This window comes from Martes martes, assembly GCF_963455335.1.
Source record: "Martes martes genome assembly, chromosome: 4".
Lineage (NCBI taxonomy): Eukaryota > Metazoa > Chordata > Mammalia > Carnivora > Mustelidae > Martes > Martes martes.
The window spans coordinates 65758354-65776140 of NC_137891.1; the positions used below are offsets into that span (position 1 = coordinate 65758354).

General features: G+C 34.2%; 1 protein-coding gene across 1 annotated transcript in view; it reads right to left on the minus strand.

Moving 5' to 3' along the window:
- The window catches only part of CSPP1 (centrosome and spindle pole associated protein 1), a 174568-nt gene that overhangs the window by 101676 nt on the left and 55105 nt on the right, over positions 1 to 17787 (minus strand). Inside the window, exons 9-10 of the mRNA XM_080801138.1 lie at positions 5256 to 5354; positions 3820 to 3887 (exon numbers count right to left, since the gene is read on the minus strand). Coding sequence (XP_080657264.1) covers positions 3820 to 3887; positions 5256 to 5354 — 167 coding nt within the window. The remainder of the gene's footprint in view (positions 1 to 3819; positions 3888 to 5255; positions 5355 to 17787) is intronic.

Sequence of the window (17787 nt, forward strand, 5' to 3'; positions counted from 1 at the left end):
AGAATCACTACAATAGTCCCCTTCCCCAGAAGATCAGCAAGAACATCCAGCCAAGACCAAGTTCACCAATCATGAGAACTGAGGAACTCCAGAGTGAGGGGAATACAGCATACAGAGTTCATGGCTGTTTTCCCCATGATTCTTCAGTCTTTCAAAGTTAAAATTTATTAAATTTCATTCTTATTCTATTTTTTTAACTTTTCCTCTTTCTTATTTCAATCTATTTTATCTTACCAATACCTTTTTAAAAATCAATTTTAATTTTCACTGCTATAGTCATATTCTATCCCTTCATTGCATTTAACCTTATTTGTTGTGTACATACAAGTTTTTCTTTATTTAAAATTTTGGGATACAGTTTCTTCTAACAGATCAAAATATACCCTAAATCTAGCATATGGCTTTGTTCTAGTCTCCAGCCTGATCACATTCTTTCCTTTTTTTTTTCTTTTCCTTTTTCAACCAACTTCTTATCAATTCCTTTTTTAAAATCTTTTTTAATTTTCATCTTCAGTCACATTTCATCCCTACAACATGTTAACCCTTATTTTTGAGTAAATATATAAGTTTTTCTTCCTTAATATTGTGAGAGGCGTTTTTTAATAAGAGACCAAAATACACCCAAAATCAAGTGTGTGGCTCTGTTCTATTCATCAGCCTAATTATATATGTATGTGTGTGTGTGTGTGTGTACGTATGTATGTATATGTATATGTATATGTATATGTATATAGATATGTATTTTTTTTCTCCCCTCCTTTTTCTCCCCTCAGTTTCAGGTCCCTTCTGATTTGGTTAGCGTATATTTTTCTGGGGTCATTGCTACCCTTTTAGCCCAGGGCCAGATGGCTTCCCAGGGGAATTCTACCAAACATTTAAAGAAAAATTAATACCTATTCTCCTGAAACTGTTCTAGAAAAAGAGAAATGGAAAGGAAACTTCCAAACTCATTTTATGAGGGCAGCATTACCTTGATCCTAAAACCAGACAAAGACCCCATCAAAAGGAGAATTACAAACCAATATCCCTGATGAACATGGATACAAAAATTCTCACCAAAATCCTGGCCAATAGGATCCAACAGCACATTAAAAGGATTATTCACCATAACCAAGTGGGATTTATTCCTGGGCTACAACATTGGTTCAACATCCACAAATCAATCAATGTGATATAATACATTAATAAAAGAAAGAACAAGAACCATAGGATACTTTCAATAGATGCTGAAAAAGCATGTGACAAAGTACAGCATCCTTTCCTGATCAAAACTCTTCACAGTGTAGGGATAGAGTGTACATACCTCAATATCATAAAAGTAATCTATGAAATACCCACAGCAAATACCATTCTCAATGGGGAAGAACTGAGAGCTTTTCCCCTAAGGTCAGGAACATGGCAGAGCTGTCCACTATCACCACTGCTATTCAACACAGTACTAGAAGTCCTAGCCTCAGCAATAGGACAAGAAAAAGAAATTAAAGGCATCCGAATCGGCAAAGAAGAAGTCAAACTCTCACTCTTTGCAGATGATATGATACTTTATGTAGAAAACCTAAAAGACTCCACTCCAAAACTGCTAGAACTCATACAGGAATTCAGTAAAGTGTCAGGATATAAAATCAATGCATGGAAATCAGTTGCATTTCTATACACCAACAATAAGACAGAAGAAAGAGAAATTAAGGAGTTGATCTCATTTACATTGCATCCAAAACCATAAGATACCTAGGAATAAACCTAACAAAAGAGCACAGACTCTGTACTCAGAAAATTATAAAGTACTCATAAAAGAAATTGAGGAAGACACAAAGAAATGGAAAAATATTGGGGCGCCTGGGTGGCTCAGTGGGTTAAAGCCTCTGTCTTCGGCTCAGGTCATGATCTCAGGGTCCTGGGATCGAGCCCCGCATCAGGCTCTCTGCTCAGCAAGGAGCCTGCTTCCTCCTCTCCCTCTGCCTGCCTCTCTGCCTACTTGTGATCTCTGTCTGTCAAATAAATAAAATCTTTAAAAAAAAAAAAAGAAATGGAAAAAATGTTCCATGCTCATGGATTGGAAGATAAGAAATTGTGAAAATATCTATGCTACCTAAAGCAATCTACACATTTAATGCAATCCCTACCAAAATACCATCAACTTTTTTCAAAGAGATGGAACAAATAATCCTAAAATTTATATGGAACCAGAAAAGACTCCAAATAGCCAGAGGAATGTTGAAAAAGAAAACCAAAGTTGGCGGCATCACAATTCCAGACTTCAAGCTCCATTACAAAGCTGTAATCGTCAAGACAGTATGGTACTGGCACAAAAACAGACACATAGATCAATGGAACAGAAGAGAGAGCCCAGAAATGGACCCTCAACTCTATGGTCAACTAATCTTTGACAAGGCAGGAAAGAATGTCCAATGGAAAAAAGACAGTCTCTTCAACAAATGGTGTTGGGAAAATTGGACAGCCACATGCAAAAGAATGAAAATGGACCATTTCCTTACACCACACACAAAAATAGATTCAAAATGGATGAAAGACCTCAATGTGAGACAGGAATCCATCAAAATCCTTGAGGGAACAGACAGCAACCTCTTTGACTTCAGCCACAGCAAATTCTTCCTAGAAATATGCCAAAAGCAAGGGAAGCAAGGGCAAAAATGAACTATTAGGGCTTTATCAAGATCAAAAGCATCTGCACCGCAAAGGAAACAGTCAATAAAACCAAAAGACAACCGAAAGAATGGGAAAAGATATTTGCAAATGATGTATCAGATAAAGGACTAGTATCCAAAATCTATAAGGAACTTACAAACTCAAAAAATAATAATAATAATAAATTAAAAAAAAAAACTTAAACTCAACATCCAAGGAACAAATAATCCAATCAAGAAATGGGCAGAGGACATGAACAGACATTTCTGCAAAGAAGACATCCAAATGGCCAACAGACACATGAGAAAGTGCTCAACATCAGTTGGCACAGGGAAATATAAATCAAAACCACAATGAGATACCATCTCACACAAGTCAGAATGGCTAAAATAAATCAGTCAGGAAACGACAGGTGTTGGCAAGCATGCAGAGAAAGGAGAACCCTCCTTACAATGCAAGCTGGTGCAGCCACTCTGGAAAACAGTATAGAGGTTCCTCAAAAAGTTGAAAATAGAGCCACCCTACAACCCAGCAATTGCACTACTGGGCATTTACCCTAAGGATACAAATGTAGTGATTGGAAGGGGCACGTGCACCCGAATGTTTATAGCAGCAATGTCCACAATTGCCAAACTATGGAAAGAACCTAGATGTTCATCAACAGATGAATAGATGTGGTTTATATATACAATGAATACTATGTAGCCATCAAAAAACCCCAAAATTTTGCCATTTGCAACGAAGTGGATGGAACTAGAGGGTATTATGCTAAGCGAAATGAGTCAATTGGAGAAAGAAAATTATAGTATGATCTCTCGGATATTAGGAATTTGAGAGGCAGGGTGGGGGTTGGGGGATGGGAGAGAAAAATGAAACAAGATGGCACTGGACAGGGAGACAAATCATAAGAGACTCAATCTCAGGAAATAAACTGAGGGTTGCTGGAGGTGGGAGAGGAGGGACAGGTTAGCTGGGTGATGGACACTGGGGAGGGTATGTGCTATGGTGAGTGCTGTGAATTGTGTAAGACTGACAATTCATAGACCTGTACCCTGAAAATAATAATACATTATACGTTAATAAATTAAAAATATACCAAAAAAAAAAAGAAAGAAAAAAGCCTTGTCTAGAACAGTCTGCAAAAGTTCAATCAACTGGAAGTTTTGTACATACCAAAGAGCATTCCTGCAAAAGGACTACAGAGCTCTCTGTTAGATTTGGATGGTTCATTGTCTCGAGCACTAAACCAAAAAAAGAAAAAGAATTAGAGGCCAGATGATTATCAAGTAAAAAAAATTTAAAGTAAACTGTAGGTATGAGTTATGGGGCTTTCAAAGTACTAGGGACACCATTAATAGTCACATATTTTTAAAGTCAGAGTAAAATCACAGCATTTTCTCTCTTTATACAGTAGGACCTTGATATTCACACTCTATAAATATATAACCTTTTTCTTCAGCTTGCATCAATGGCTCTATAGATTCCCAATAAAACTCTTTTTCATAAGAACAGTTAACCCAGTTAGGAAAATGAATATAAACACACATAAATCCCAATAAAAAGAAGAGAAAAGAGATACTTATTCACACACTTGAAAAAGATCATCTTTTAAAAACTCCTTCCTTATAGAAATAAGGAGGAAAAAAAAAAGACAACCCCTCAAAGGAAACGTAATCAGACCCAAACAGCAAATTATCTTTACTCAAGCACTTCTATATAATACTTTTTTTCAAAGAAAATAGACACCTTTCCTGACATATGACATTATTATCTTCATTATACACTATAGATTTAGAATCGTTTATACTTATGTACAATATAAGAAAGCCACCAAAATGATAAAAACTATCAACAAAAAGAGAACATGAATATAAAATACATATAATTTGTTTTTTCATCATGACAGAATTATTATGAGCACTAATTTTACAAAGTAAGCATAAAAGTTACCTACTCAATAGGCTGAAAATAAAAAAAATTTTTTTTTCAAAGGAAAACTCACATTGCCTGAACATTTTCAATTAATTTCCACTTAAGTTATATCACTCCTGTAACTCCCAATATATTTTATTGATTTTTAATCCATTAAACTACATGCTTATTTCTCCTTTCATTATTTCAAACAAATTTATATATACTTTATAATTATAGGGACTTATTTGGAACACTTATAATCAAACATTGCTGTTCAAAAGAATGCTGTAAAGTACTATAAATTCTCATTTAACACCATTCACTTTAATTCTTTTATTTTTCCCTTTAATTATTTTCTTATTAAATAAGGAAAGCTGTTCTCATACTGTACCTTTCTACTTATTCAGTAAGCCAGCTTTTTTGTTTTTTGTTTTTTGTTTTTTTTAATTTGTTTGACAGACAGAGATCACAAGTAGGCAGAGAGGCAGGCAAAGAGAGGTGGGGGGGAAGCAGGCTCCGCACTGAGCAGAGAGCCTGATGCAGGGCTCGATCCCAGGACCCTGAGACCATGACCTGAGCCGAAGGCAGAGGCTTTAACCCACTGAGCCACCCAGGCATCCCCAGTAAGACAGTTTTAGTGGTTGCCGTTTCACAGTATAAAGACTGAAGGGCAGAATTTATATGACATACTATACCTTTTATTTCCAGCAGATGAAATGCGTATGTTTGACTGTTCTGTGACATCAGCACCATGCTCCATGGGAGGTACATCCCCTCGTCTGTTCCCGTACATCCTTAAAAACACATTAGCTTATAGAGCTTGCTCCACGAACAGTGGACCTTCTTACATCTCTTTGGTGTTTTTACATTTGATATTGGAAATGTTAAAGGGAGCAAAGAGTTATAATGAAGTTTTACTGCAAACACATTTGAAAATTAATTTGAAGGAGATTTAATTCAAGTATGACTTGCTGGTTAATAAGAGAAACAGAGTTTGGATTCAATAGTCTTTAAAACAAAAGGTTATTATAAATTATTCCAATATAACTTCTAGAAAATTTTAATTTCAAAACTCTGCATATACTCATTTTATCATTCATTTAATTCAAAGAATTAATTAGTACCTATTACATGTCAAGTACTATTTTTTCTAAGCACTGGGTATGTGAACATGGTCCTTGCCCTCATGAGCATTACAGACAATTTCACAATGAGATCTTTTTAAACAAAATTCATAGATTCTGGAAATTATTCCACTGCATATACAAAACTTTTTATCTTAAAAATGTAGCAGCTGTCTTACCATTAAATTAAATGTGACAAGGCACAACATTTGCTAACACTGTAAATCACATGAAAGAATAAATATTAGCACTAGGTGAAGGGAAAACATTATAAACAAATAGTCTGATACATTGGTAAAAAATGATCACTTTACTCACAAGGTCATGAGCAACAAAAAATAAAGGAATTTTTTTAAATCCTTTTCAGAAAATAATCCTTAAAATTTTTTCAATTAATCTTTTTTTTTCCACTTGGCAAACACTGATTTCTTTAGCTTAATTCCTCATACCAGAGAAACCAACATGACTTTTCACACCAACATTTATCAGCATCCATGCAAATCAGCATTTCACAAGTCATATTTCTTCACGTGGCTGTTAACAAACTATATTTTCTCTCAAAAGGACTATTAGAGAGAAATACGGCTGTTAAAGTATTATTCAATATTGTAGGTGAATTTCATTTTCACATTAAGAAAAATGGCGATTTTTAGAAGAAAAACTTTTCATTCTCCAAAGAGCTAGCACAGAAGTCTTTCTTCACTTGTGTCCATCACACAAGTCACTGTCAATATTATCTGTGGAGAAAAGACTATCCAGAATTGTGACCTTCAACATATCTGACCTGGAATGACACATAAATAGCTTAAAAAAATTTTTTTTACGATTTTATTTATTTATTTGACTGACAGAGATCACAAGTAGGCAGACAGGCAGGCAGAGAGAGAGGGCGAAGCAGGCCCCCTGTTGAGCAGAGAGCCAGATGTGGGGCTCGATCCCAGGACCCTAGGATCATGACCTAAGCCAAAGGCTTACCTCATGAGGCTTTACCTCATTGAGCCACCTAGGCTCCCCAAATAGCTTCAATTTTTTATCCATATCTAAAACAACAGAACCCTCCACAAGACCTTCCAAAAAGGAATGTCGACTTATTTCAACTTATCAAAACAGAGCTGGTTTTAGATCTAAAACCTATGTGCTCAAATCTGTTTTAAACTGACATATCAGTTTAGCATCTCTCATTCCCTATTTCTACCACTTAAAGAATTGATAAATATAAATATTTATCAATAAATATAAATATTCAAATTTGTAATTAATAATGCCAAGCAACCAGATTTAGTTATACTTGTCTATATTCAATATGCATGAGCAGAAAAGAGTTAACAGCACAGGCCTAAAATTGCCTATCCTTAGAAATACCTATTTGGAAGGCAGGCCCTTGGCTGGCACCTGGAAACACAGATTTTGGGGGGAGTCCTACCATTCTCAGGACTAATAAAGAGTGGCTCACTGTACCTAAACTGTTTATACAAACAATATAGATTTTGCTGAACATCTGCTTTTCTTCAAGAAGTTCAGAATTTTCATATATCCTTGGTGCCTATGTGACCAGCCCCCAATAAAAAACATTGGGCACTGACTCTCTAATGATCTTTCCTAGTAGACAACATTACACCCATGTTGTCATATTTCAATGCTGGAGGAATTAAGCACGTCCTGTTTGACTCCACTAGGACAGAACTCTTGGAAACTTGTGCCTGCTTGCCTTCAATTTTGTCCAAGCCCCTTTTTCCTTTGCTGATTTTACTTCGTATCCTTTCACTGTAATAAATCATACCCATGAATATAACTGTATAAGGAAGCCTTGTGAGTCCTCCTGATGAATCACTGAACCTGGAGGTGGACTCCCATGACTCAACAGACAAAAGTAAATGTGTTGATGTGGTACAGTGGTGCCTCCCAACAAATTAGAGAAATTTAAAGTTACAAATTTTTAAAAACCTATCTCGTTTTTAAAGGCTAAAATTAAAGGCTACTTATTATACACTAAAATTTATCCAAGAGTTTGTGACCTTCTGCATTTTCAGTTAGGTTTCCTAAAAGCAACATTTAGACTTGCAATTCTAGCTTATCTTTATGCAGTTGTACCAAAGTATGATATATCCAAAGCATCTGTATCCAAAGCATCTATATACCAAAGTAGGATATATCCAAAGCATCCAAAGCATTGTATCCAAAGCAAAAAATGTTTTGTAGGTTCTTCAGTATATATAGCTATCTTAATAAGGTAAGCACCATAAACACAAAACGTCATTTTCAAAGTCCATTCTAAATTAAAGAAATTTAAGAAATTATTTTTGGCTAAAGTTAAGGTCTCATTGTTAAATTCTATAGTAAAATTATAAGACTTCCTAATGAAGTGCCCATAGGGAATATAGCTTAAAAAAAAAAAGAAAAGAAAATCATTATCAAAACTATAAAAATCCCCTCTTATCACTGATAAAATCAAAATCTTGTCATGATAAAATCAAGACTAGAGAAACGTTTAAGAGGCCAAAGAAAAGTAGAGACATACATTTCACTAAAAAGGATAAAATAAAATCTTAAGGCATCCTATTTAATTTTATGGAATGACTCACGATATGACTATGCTTACTTTGTTAGATCAATGAAAAATTACTATTTACAGAGATTTTATAAATATTTTTTAAGTTTACTACTATATTAAAAACAAAAACAAAAACAAAAAAACAGAAGGGAAACCAATAAGCTGTAAAGCCAAATTACAGAATGGCAAGTAAGCTACCTTATTTCCTATTAAAATACCCTCATAATTATAATGGAATTTCCTTAATTTACTGAACTTTTTTTTCATATTTCTAATAAATCTAACATCTAATCACTATTAACTACCCCTGTCAGTTCCTTTAACAGCTGTTATGGTGGTCTTATAATTTATCTTAGAAACCTCTACTGAGGGGTGCCTGGGGGGCTCAGTCAGTTAAGCGCCCAACTCTTGATTTCAGCTTGGATCATGATCTCTAGGTCATGTTGCAACAGGCTCTGTCCTGGGTGTAGAGCCTGCTTAAGATTCTCTCTCTCCCTCTGCCCTTCTCCTGACCCCACATATAATTGTTTGCTCTCTGAAAGAAAGAAAGAGAAAAGAAAAAAATGAAAAGAAGCCTTTACTGAGACAATGAAGTTCTCCAGAAAGACAGGAATTGGTGAGAGCCAATAGTGTTTTCATCATTTCTATCTCTTCTCTTCAATACTTTCAACATTAAGGAAAACCAATGAATGGTAATAGTAATGAACTCAACTAAATGTCTAAGAACAATCTCATTCTAACGAAAGTTCAGGAGTTCAATTTGGGTCATTTGTCCCTGAGAAGTCCTTTCTCTTTAGTTATACCTTTAAAGCCAGTACCAGATTAATTAAAACTATCCCTGAGACCCAGAACCAATGTATCTAAATATTCTATGGCTTTAAATCCATAGATTGGTTTTACCACACCTCAATCCACTGATTTTGTCAGAAAGAGACAACCTCAAATAAGAATTTGCTTTCTTTGACAAACCAAATCAGATTTAACTGAAGTAATAAAATAATTGTAAAGGGTTTCCACCATCCTACTATCAAAAGAAAAAGTTTAACAGGTATGTTAAATGGAAAAAGCTTTTTCTCTATCTCTATTTCCTGGAAGACATGGGTCAATAACTTTAATTAGGTTCAAACCTCAATGCCCAAAGAAACCAGGTATAGGCTAGAGGCCAAGTTTACTCTAAAAATTAACACATGTGTCTACCTTCCAAAAAAAAAAATTACTCTTACAGAAGCAAAGCAAATTCTCTAAAAGCATAGGTTTTTTCCAGCTGATTTAAATATAAATGAACTCCTAAGTGATAATGAATAACTTATTTTTTTCCTTAACAAACCACAGAATCAAACTACTTCAGGAATAAATTTGCAATGTTTTATGCTATCAAGAATAACACATTGTAAAAATAAAATATTTACCATCTATTGGTCCTAGATTCATACAGCTCACAGCAAGGAAGAAACAAATTTCTCCCTACTTAAAAAAAATCATCTAATTCATAAAATGGCTACATCATCTGGTTTTCATACCAAGAACTTCTCTAATGTGAATGAATTCTGCTATTATAGGTACTCTACTAGATGTTAAAAGAAAAATATTGAGCTGTTAACTGTGGGTTACCATTTTCCTCACTGTTTTCAGTTGTTTCACAATTTTATTTGCTTTAATTCAGTAACAGTGTTTTTCTAATATCAAGGCCATCTTTAAAATGGAGAAAAAAGTTAGTATTAGAGGCCCTTCCAGAAACAAATGAAAATTAATATGTATTAGAAAAAAAACAGTATTAAATAACTCAAGTTTTAATGAACCATTTCTCCTCATTTACATTTTACATATTAAGCATGCACATTTCTTAGAATGTCCCACAGTAAGTAAGCACGTACTCATCTATGTGACTAACATACAGATTCTAATTTCAGATGGAATGTTATTTCAGAATTTTATTAAATAACTACTAAGATTACAAACTAACAAATATCAAGAGTTAAATAGAATGAAAGTGTTAACTGCATTAGTCACATAAAAACTTTAAAAAAGCATTTTTTAAAGCTAAAAGTTTCTTTTACTCATTAACATTGGTTATAAAGTAAACAGAATAAGGTGATATATTAACTTATACAGGTCAAGTTAAAAAATAATAAAGACTAGGATGACCACATTTAAGTAGAGCCTACAAACGTCAAAGTACTACAAAATACACCATTACCTTCAATTTCTAAAAGTTCCTCAAACATAAATTTTAGTCAAATTGTAAATATATATAAATAAATAACACATAAATAAACACACACGCATAGACAAAGAATGCAAGTGTCAAGCAAAATGCTAACTACCTTGTTAATTATTTAAAAACACTGGCCAATGATTAATGATAAGTTCAGAAGTGTAACATCATTCCTGGGCTCTAGCTTTCCCATATCTAAAGTGGGTAAAATGGTTCATTAATAAACACATTATCATACTTGAAATTGTTTATGGGGTAATTAGTAAAAAAGTGAGACCAAAAATATAAAACTCAAAAATTGTTTTAAAATTAAAACTGGAATTTATCACATGCTGACTTTTAGAAGAAAAAAAGAGAAAAAGAGAAACTTACAAAAATGAAGGAAAATTAATTTTGTACTTCTCATAATCAGTTATAATTATTTTTTGTCAAGAACTTCAGGTTAAGATTACATTATATCATGAATAAATGCTTAGACAAAAAACAAGAAAGAACATTATGTAATGATAAAGGGATTAATCCATCTAGAGGAGATTAACAATTGTAAATATCTATGCAGCCAACATAGGATCACCTAAGTTCATAATGCAAATATTAACAAACATAAAGAGAGAAACTGACAGTTATATAATAATAGTAGAGGAATTTAACACCCCACTTACATCAGTGGATATCATCCAGACAGAAAATCAGTAAGAAAACAGTGGCTTTGAATGATATATTACACCAGATTTATTTAACAGATATATAAAGAACAGTCCATCCAAACACAGCAGAATACACATTCTTTTCAAGTGCACATGAAACATTCCACAGGATAGATCACATGCTAGGCCACAAAATAAGCCAGAATGAATTTAAGAAGCCTGAAATCCTATCAAGCATCTTTTCCAGCCACAACGGTATGAAACTAGAAACCAATTATAAGGGGAAAAAAGAAAAAGACAGAGAGAGAAAGCAAGTAAACAAACACAAAAAATGTGGAGGCTAAACAATATTCTACCAAGCAATGGGTCAATGAAGAAATGAGAGAAAATCTAAAACACATGGAGAAATATAAAATGGAGAACACAACAGTCCAAAATCTTTGGGACACAGTTAAAGTCCTAAGAGCATTTCACAGGCTACCTCTAGAAACAAGAAAAAGCCTCCAACAATCTAATCTTATAACTAAAGGAACTAGAAAAATAACAAATGAAACCCAAAGTCTGTAGAAAGAAAAATATAATAAAGATCAGAACAGATATAAATGAAATGGAGACCAAAAAAAACAAAAAACAAAAAAACAATAGAAGGATCAATAAACAAAACAAAATTAATAAACCTTAGCCAGACTCATCAAGAAAAAAAGAGAAAGGACTTACATAAATTCAGAAATGAAAGAGAAGTAACAATTGACACCACAAACATACAAAGGATTTTTAAGAGACTACTACCAAAAATTATAGGCCAACGAATTGGGAAAACCTAGAAGAAATGAAAAAATTCCCAGAATCATATAATCTTTCAAAACTGAATCAGAAAGACACAGAAAATCTTAAGAGACTGATTACTAATAATGAAATTGAACTCAGCAATTAAAAAAACTTCCAGCAAATAAAAGTCCCAGAGAAGATAACTTTCCAGGTGAATTCTAGCAAATATTTAAGGAAAAGTTAACACCCAACCTTCCCAAATTATTCCCAAAAAATAGAAGAGGAAGGAAATGTTCCAAATTCTCTCAGTGAGGCCAGGATTACCCTGATAACCAAAACTAAGAAAGACACTACAAAAAAGAAAAAAGAAAAAAAAAATCACCCACAAACCTATAGGCCAAAATACCTGATGAACATAGATGCAAAAATTCTCAACAAAATGTTAGAAAACCACATTCAACATACATTAAGAATCATTCATTACAGGGCGCCTGGGTGGCTTAGTGGGTTAAAGCCTCTGCCTTCAGCTCCGGTCATGATCCCAGGGTCCTGGGATCGAGCCCCACATGGGACTCTCTGCTCAGCAGAGAGCCTGCTTCCTCCTCTCTCTCTCTCTCTGCCTTCCTCTCTGCCTACTTGCGATCTCTATCTGTCAAATAAGTAAATAAAATCTTTAAAAAAAAAAAAAAAAAAAAAAAGAATCATTCATTACAATCAACTGGGATTTAGTCTAGGAATGCAAGGATGGTTCAACAGATGCAAAACAATCAACGTGATACAACACATTAACAAAATGAAGGATGGGGACACCTGGGTGGCTCAGCGGGTTAAGCCACTGCCTTCAGCTCAGGTCATGATCCCAGGGTCCTGGGATCAAGTCCCACATCAGGCTCGCTGCTCAGCAGGGAGCCTGCTTCTCCCTCTCCATCTGCCTGCCTCTCTGCCTACTTCTGCCTACTTGTGATTTCACTCTCTGTCAAATAAATAAATAAATAATCTTTAAAAAAAAAATGAAGGATGAAAGCATATGATCACCTCAACAGATTCAGAAAAAGCATGTGACAAAATACAACATCCACTTATGATAAAACTCTTAAAGTAGGTTCAAAGGGAACAGACCTCATCTAATAAAGGCCATATATGAAAAACACACACTTAACACCATACTCCATGTGAAAAACTGAGAGCTTTTCCTCTAAGATCAGGAATAAGAGAAGGATGTCCACCCTTGGCACTTTTATTCAACACATGCACTGGAAGCACAAATCATAGCAATCAGACAAGAAAAAGAAGTAAAAAGCATCCAAACTGGTAAGGAAGAAATAAAACTTACACTATTTGCAGATGACACAAAACTATATGCGTAAGTCCTAAAGATTCCACCAAAAAACTATAAGAACTAATAAATGAGATCAGTAATGTTGCTGGATAGAAAATTAATATACTGGGTGGCTCAGATGGTTAAGCATCTGCCTTCAACTCAGGTCATGATCCTAAGGTAGTGGAATTGAGCCCTACATCAGGCTCTGTGATCAGCAAGGGGTTTGCTTTTCCCTCTCCCACTCCCTCTGCTTGAGTGCTCTCTGTCAAATAAATAAAATCTTTTTTAAAAAAAAGAAAATTTGGGATGCCTGGGTGCCTCAGTCAGTTAAGTGTCTGTCTTTGGCTCAGGTCATGGTCCCAGAGTCCTGGGATCTAGTCCCACATGGAACTCCTTGCTCAGTGGGGAACCTTGCTTCTTCCTCTGCCTGCCATTCCCCCTACTTGTGTGCGTGCTCTCTCTCTCTCTCTTGCTCTCACTCGCTCTCTGGCAAATGAATAAATAAAATCTTTTAAAAAAAGAATTAATATACAGAAACCTGCCGCATTTCTACACACCAATAATGAAGTAGCAGAGAGAAAAACAATTTTTAATCCCATTTACAATTGCATCAAAAATGAAACAAAAAACCCTAGGAATAAATTTAACCAAGGTGTTTCACCTTGGTTAACTGTAAGACTCTGATGAAAGAAAGTGAAAATGAAAAAATATTATTATTAAAAATGTCCCAACTGCCCACAGCAGTCTACAGATTCAATGCAATTCCTATCAAAATACCAAAAGCATTTACCACAGAATTTAAACAAATAATCCTAAAATTGTACTGAACCACAAAAGACCCAGAATAGCAAAAGCAATCTTGAGAAAGAACAAAGCTGGAAGCATCACAATCCAAATCTCAAGATAGTACTACAAAGTTATAGTAATCAAGAGTATGGTGGGGGTGCCTGGATGGCCAAGTCATTAAGAGTCTGCCTTTGGCTCAGATCATGATCCCAGGGTCCTGGGATTGAGCCCCGCACATCGGGCTCCCTGCTTGGCGGGAAGCCTGCTACTCCCACTCTCCTGCTTGTGTTCCCTCTCTCGCTGTGTCTGTGTCAAATAAATGAAACCTTGAAAAAAAAAAAAATGAAGTATGGTGCAGCACAGAAACAGACATATGGATCAATGAAACTGAACAGAGACCCCAGAAATAAACCTACACTTTACACAGTCAATCTATAACAAAGGAGGCAAGAATCTACAACGGGGAAACAAACATTTCTTCCATAAATGGTGCTGGGAAAACTGGACAGCTACATGTAAAAAAATAAAACTGAACCACTTTCTTACACCATACACAAAAAAAAAACCCAAAATGGATTGAAGACCTAAACATGAGACCTGAAACCATAAAACTTCTAAGAGGAAACACAGCAGCCTCTTGGACATCAGCCTTAGCAACAAATTTATGGATATGTCTCCTAAGGTAAGAGAAACAAAAGCAAAAACAAACAAACAAACAAAAAACAAAAAACTATCAGGACCACACCAAAATAAAATCCTTTTGTGCAAAAAGTAAACCTTCAACAAAATAAAAAGCAACCTATTGGAGATACCTGCAAATGATTCATCCAACAAGGGGTTAATTTCCAAAACATGTAAAGAACTCATACAATTCAAACCCCAAAGCAGATAATCTGATTAGGAAACAAGTAGAGGACCTGAGTAGTCAGTTTTTTGGAAGAGACATACAAATGGCCAACAGACACATGAAAAGATGCTCAATATCACTAACCATCAAGGAAATGCAAATGAAAACCACAAAGAGATAGATATCACACCACACCACTGAGAATGGCTAGTATCAAAAAGACAAGTAGTAGTAAGTGCTAGTTAGGATGTGGAGAAAAGGGATTACCGTACAATGTAGTGGGAATGTAAACTGGTATAGCCACTATGGAAAACAGCATGGAGATGGCTCAAAATAATAAAAATAGATATACTACTTGATCCAGTAATTCTACTACTGGGTATTTAATCAAAGAAAATGAAAACCCTACTTTGAAAAGATAGCTGCACCGCTATGTTTAATGCAACATAACTTACAATAGCCAAGCAACCCAAGTGTCCATCCATAAATGAATGGATAAAAGAAGATGTGGTATAGATATAAAATGGAGTATTAGCCATAAAAAAGAATGAGATCTTGCCATTTCCAACAACATGGATGGACCTAGGGGGTACTATGCCAAGTGAAAATAAGTCAGTCAGGGAAAGAAAAATATCATATAATTTCACTCATATGTGAAATCTAAAAAATAAAACAAATGAGCAAACTAACAACAAAAAACAGAAACAGACTCATAAGTACAGACAACACTCTTGTTGCCAGAGGGTAGGGGCATGGGTGGAAAGGGTTAAATAGGTGACAGGGATTAAGAGATATAAACCTGTAGTAAAAAGTAAGTCACAGAGATGAAAAATACAACATAGGGAATGCAGATAGTATTATTATAATAATGTATGGTTAGAGATGGTAACTATATACATTGTGGTGAACACCTCATAATGTATAAAATTGATGAAGCCCTATATGTGCACCTAAAACTAATATAACACTGCATATCAACTATACTTAAAAAATATTTTTTTAAAGAATAAATGGTTAGAGCAAGAGGCCAAATGCAGTTACACATTTCTGTAGTGTCAAAAATTTTACTAATAAGTAAAGTCATTTTTCCGATCTACTACTCTGCCTCCTAAATAAAAACTACTTAATTACAGATGTGATTTGGGGGGTTTTTTGCTGGAATTAAGGAATCTACAAATCTGCAATACAGAAATTCAATTTTAACCTCATACCTTAGAGACATATGTGGAAAACCCTACATCTAGAGATGTAAGTTTATGCATTAACAAAATGGAAGTATTACATAATAATGATTTAAATTTGAAGAAATATTTCTAAACATTGTAAAACATGTAACAGGAATTATTCTCACTCATTCTCATGTTTAATCTATTCTTAAAATACTACTTGGAGAAGATTATATAAAAAGAGGTCCTTTTGATTGTGGAATATATTAAAAAAAAAGATAGTTCTCAGATAATTAGGCTGAAATTCATTTGTTCCAGTATAAAATTATTGCAGAATATAATTATAAAAATAATAGATTAAACATATTTTAAAAGCAATCATAATAAGTTCCTTAAAATTCCAAACTTAAAAGATAGCATTACATTACATTTTAAAGATAAACAGAAACCATAAAGAAAAAATGTTTTCATGTACAAAGAAGGCAAAACCAAGAGTCCAAGACTACCTGCAGTTCCCCAATTGAGAGCTCTTTTAGTTTAGGCAGCCTTTGACTACCTTTAGGTATAAACATTTTCAAATATAAAACACTGTAGGATTTAGACTCTTTTCTGAAGTACAAGCAATTAGATTCAAATCAGAAATGACAAGTAGCATTGCAAAATTATAGTCCATCATTCACATCACTTATTACTAAAAAGACTGGGTGAGCAGGCCGTAATAGCTACAGAATAAAGAGCAGAAGACAACGAAGTGTAAAGGTTTTGTATTATTATTAATAACTAGAATGCTCAATGCACAACATTATGTCTCAGAAATGTTCTAAAATATTTAAATGGTAACCTATTTGGACTAAGAAAACAGGTCCCATAAACTCTTTAAAATTTAGATTTCACCCTTTCAAGTTAACATGTTACTGACAAATATGGAACCCTGCCATATTTCTATCTCCAAAAGTTTATGAAAATAGAGCAAATTTTAAGTATTAAGATAAGTGACTTAATAAAACAAAATTCCACTGTAGCAGTTAAGAAATTATAAGTAGTGTCCCCCAAAAAATCATCCCAAAGAACTGAAAGGCATCTGAAAATCTGATGGTAAAAATCTGATACCATTTCACTTAAGTAAATGTTTAATAAGTGACTTAAAAACAGTGAAGTATATTGATAGAAGTACTGAGAGCACAGAAACATTAAAGGAATAAACTACATTTCATCTCTTTTAAATTGTCCTTTTAATCTACATTTTAACATCTGTAACTGGGATTGCCATCAACCTGGTTTTAAAGTTTTTCAGGTTATTGCAAAGAGTTCTTTTTTCTCCTGTCATTCACATAGGGACAATAGGAATCTGAAATAACCCTGAATTCTTGCTTCAAGGTTTTTTAAACAATACTGGCAACATGAATTCAGACTGCAAACCTGAATCAGTACTGACTTACAGTTCATAACCTCAGAGAGGGGTTTTGTTTTGTTTTTTTAATCCCTCCATTCAGTGCCAAGGTTAAAACATGGACGATTCCTTTCTGTCTCCTTCTGTGAAAAAATTTATTTCCCATTTAATTTTACGTGAAGGTTGTAGCCTTTCAGTGTCCCAGCTTTATTACAGGGTCCCTTTTCCCCCCATCTTGGGGGGTTCTATTTGTTCTTTCAGTGGCACATAGAAAATAATCCTATAATTTCAAACTGATAGCATCTTAGAATTAACCAAGTATGTAGATAAATGAAACTGCTTCTCCATAACATAATCATAGAAAGTAACATTAATACTAAGCAAAGAAAGAAAATAAAAATGAAGTTGTAAA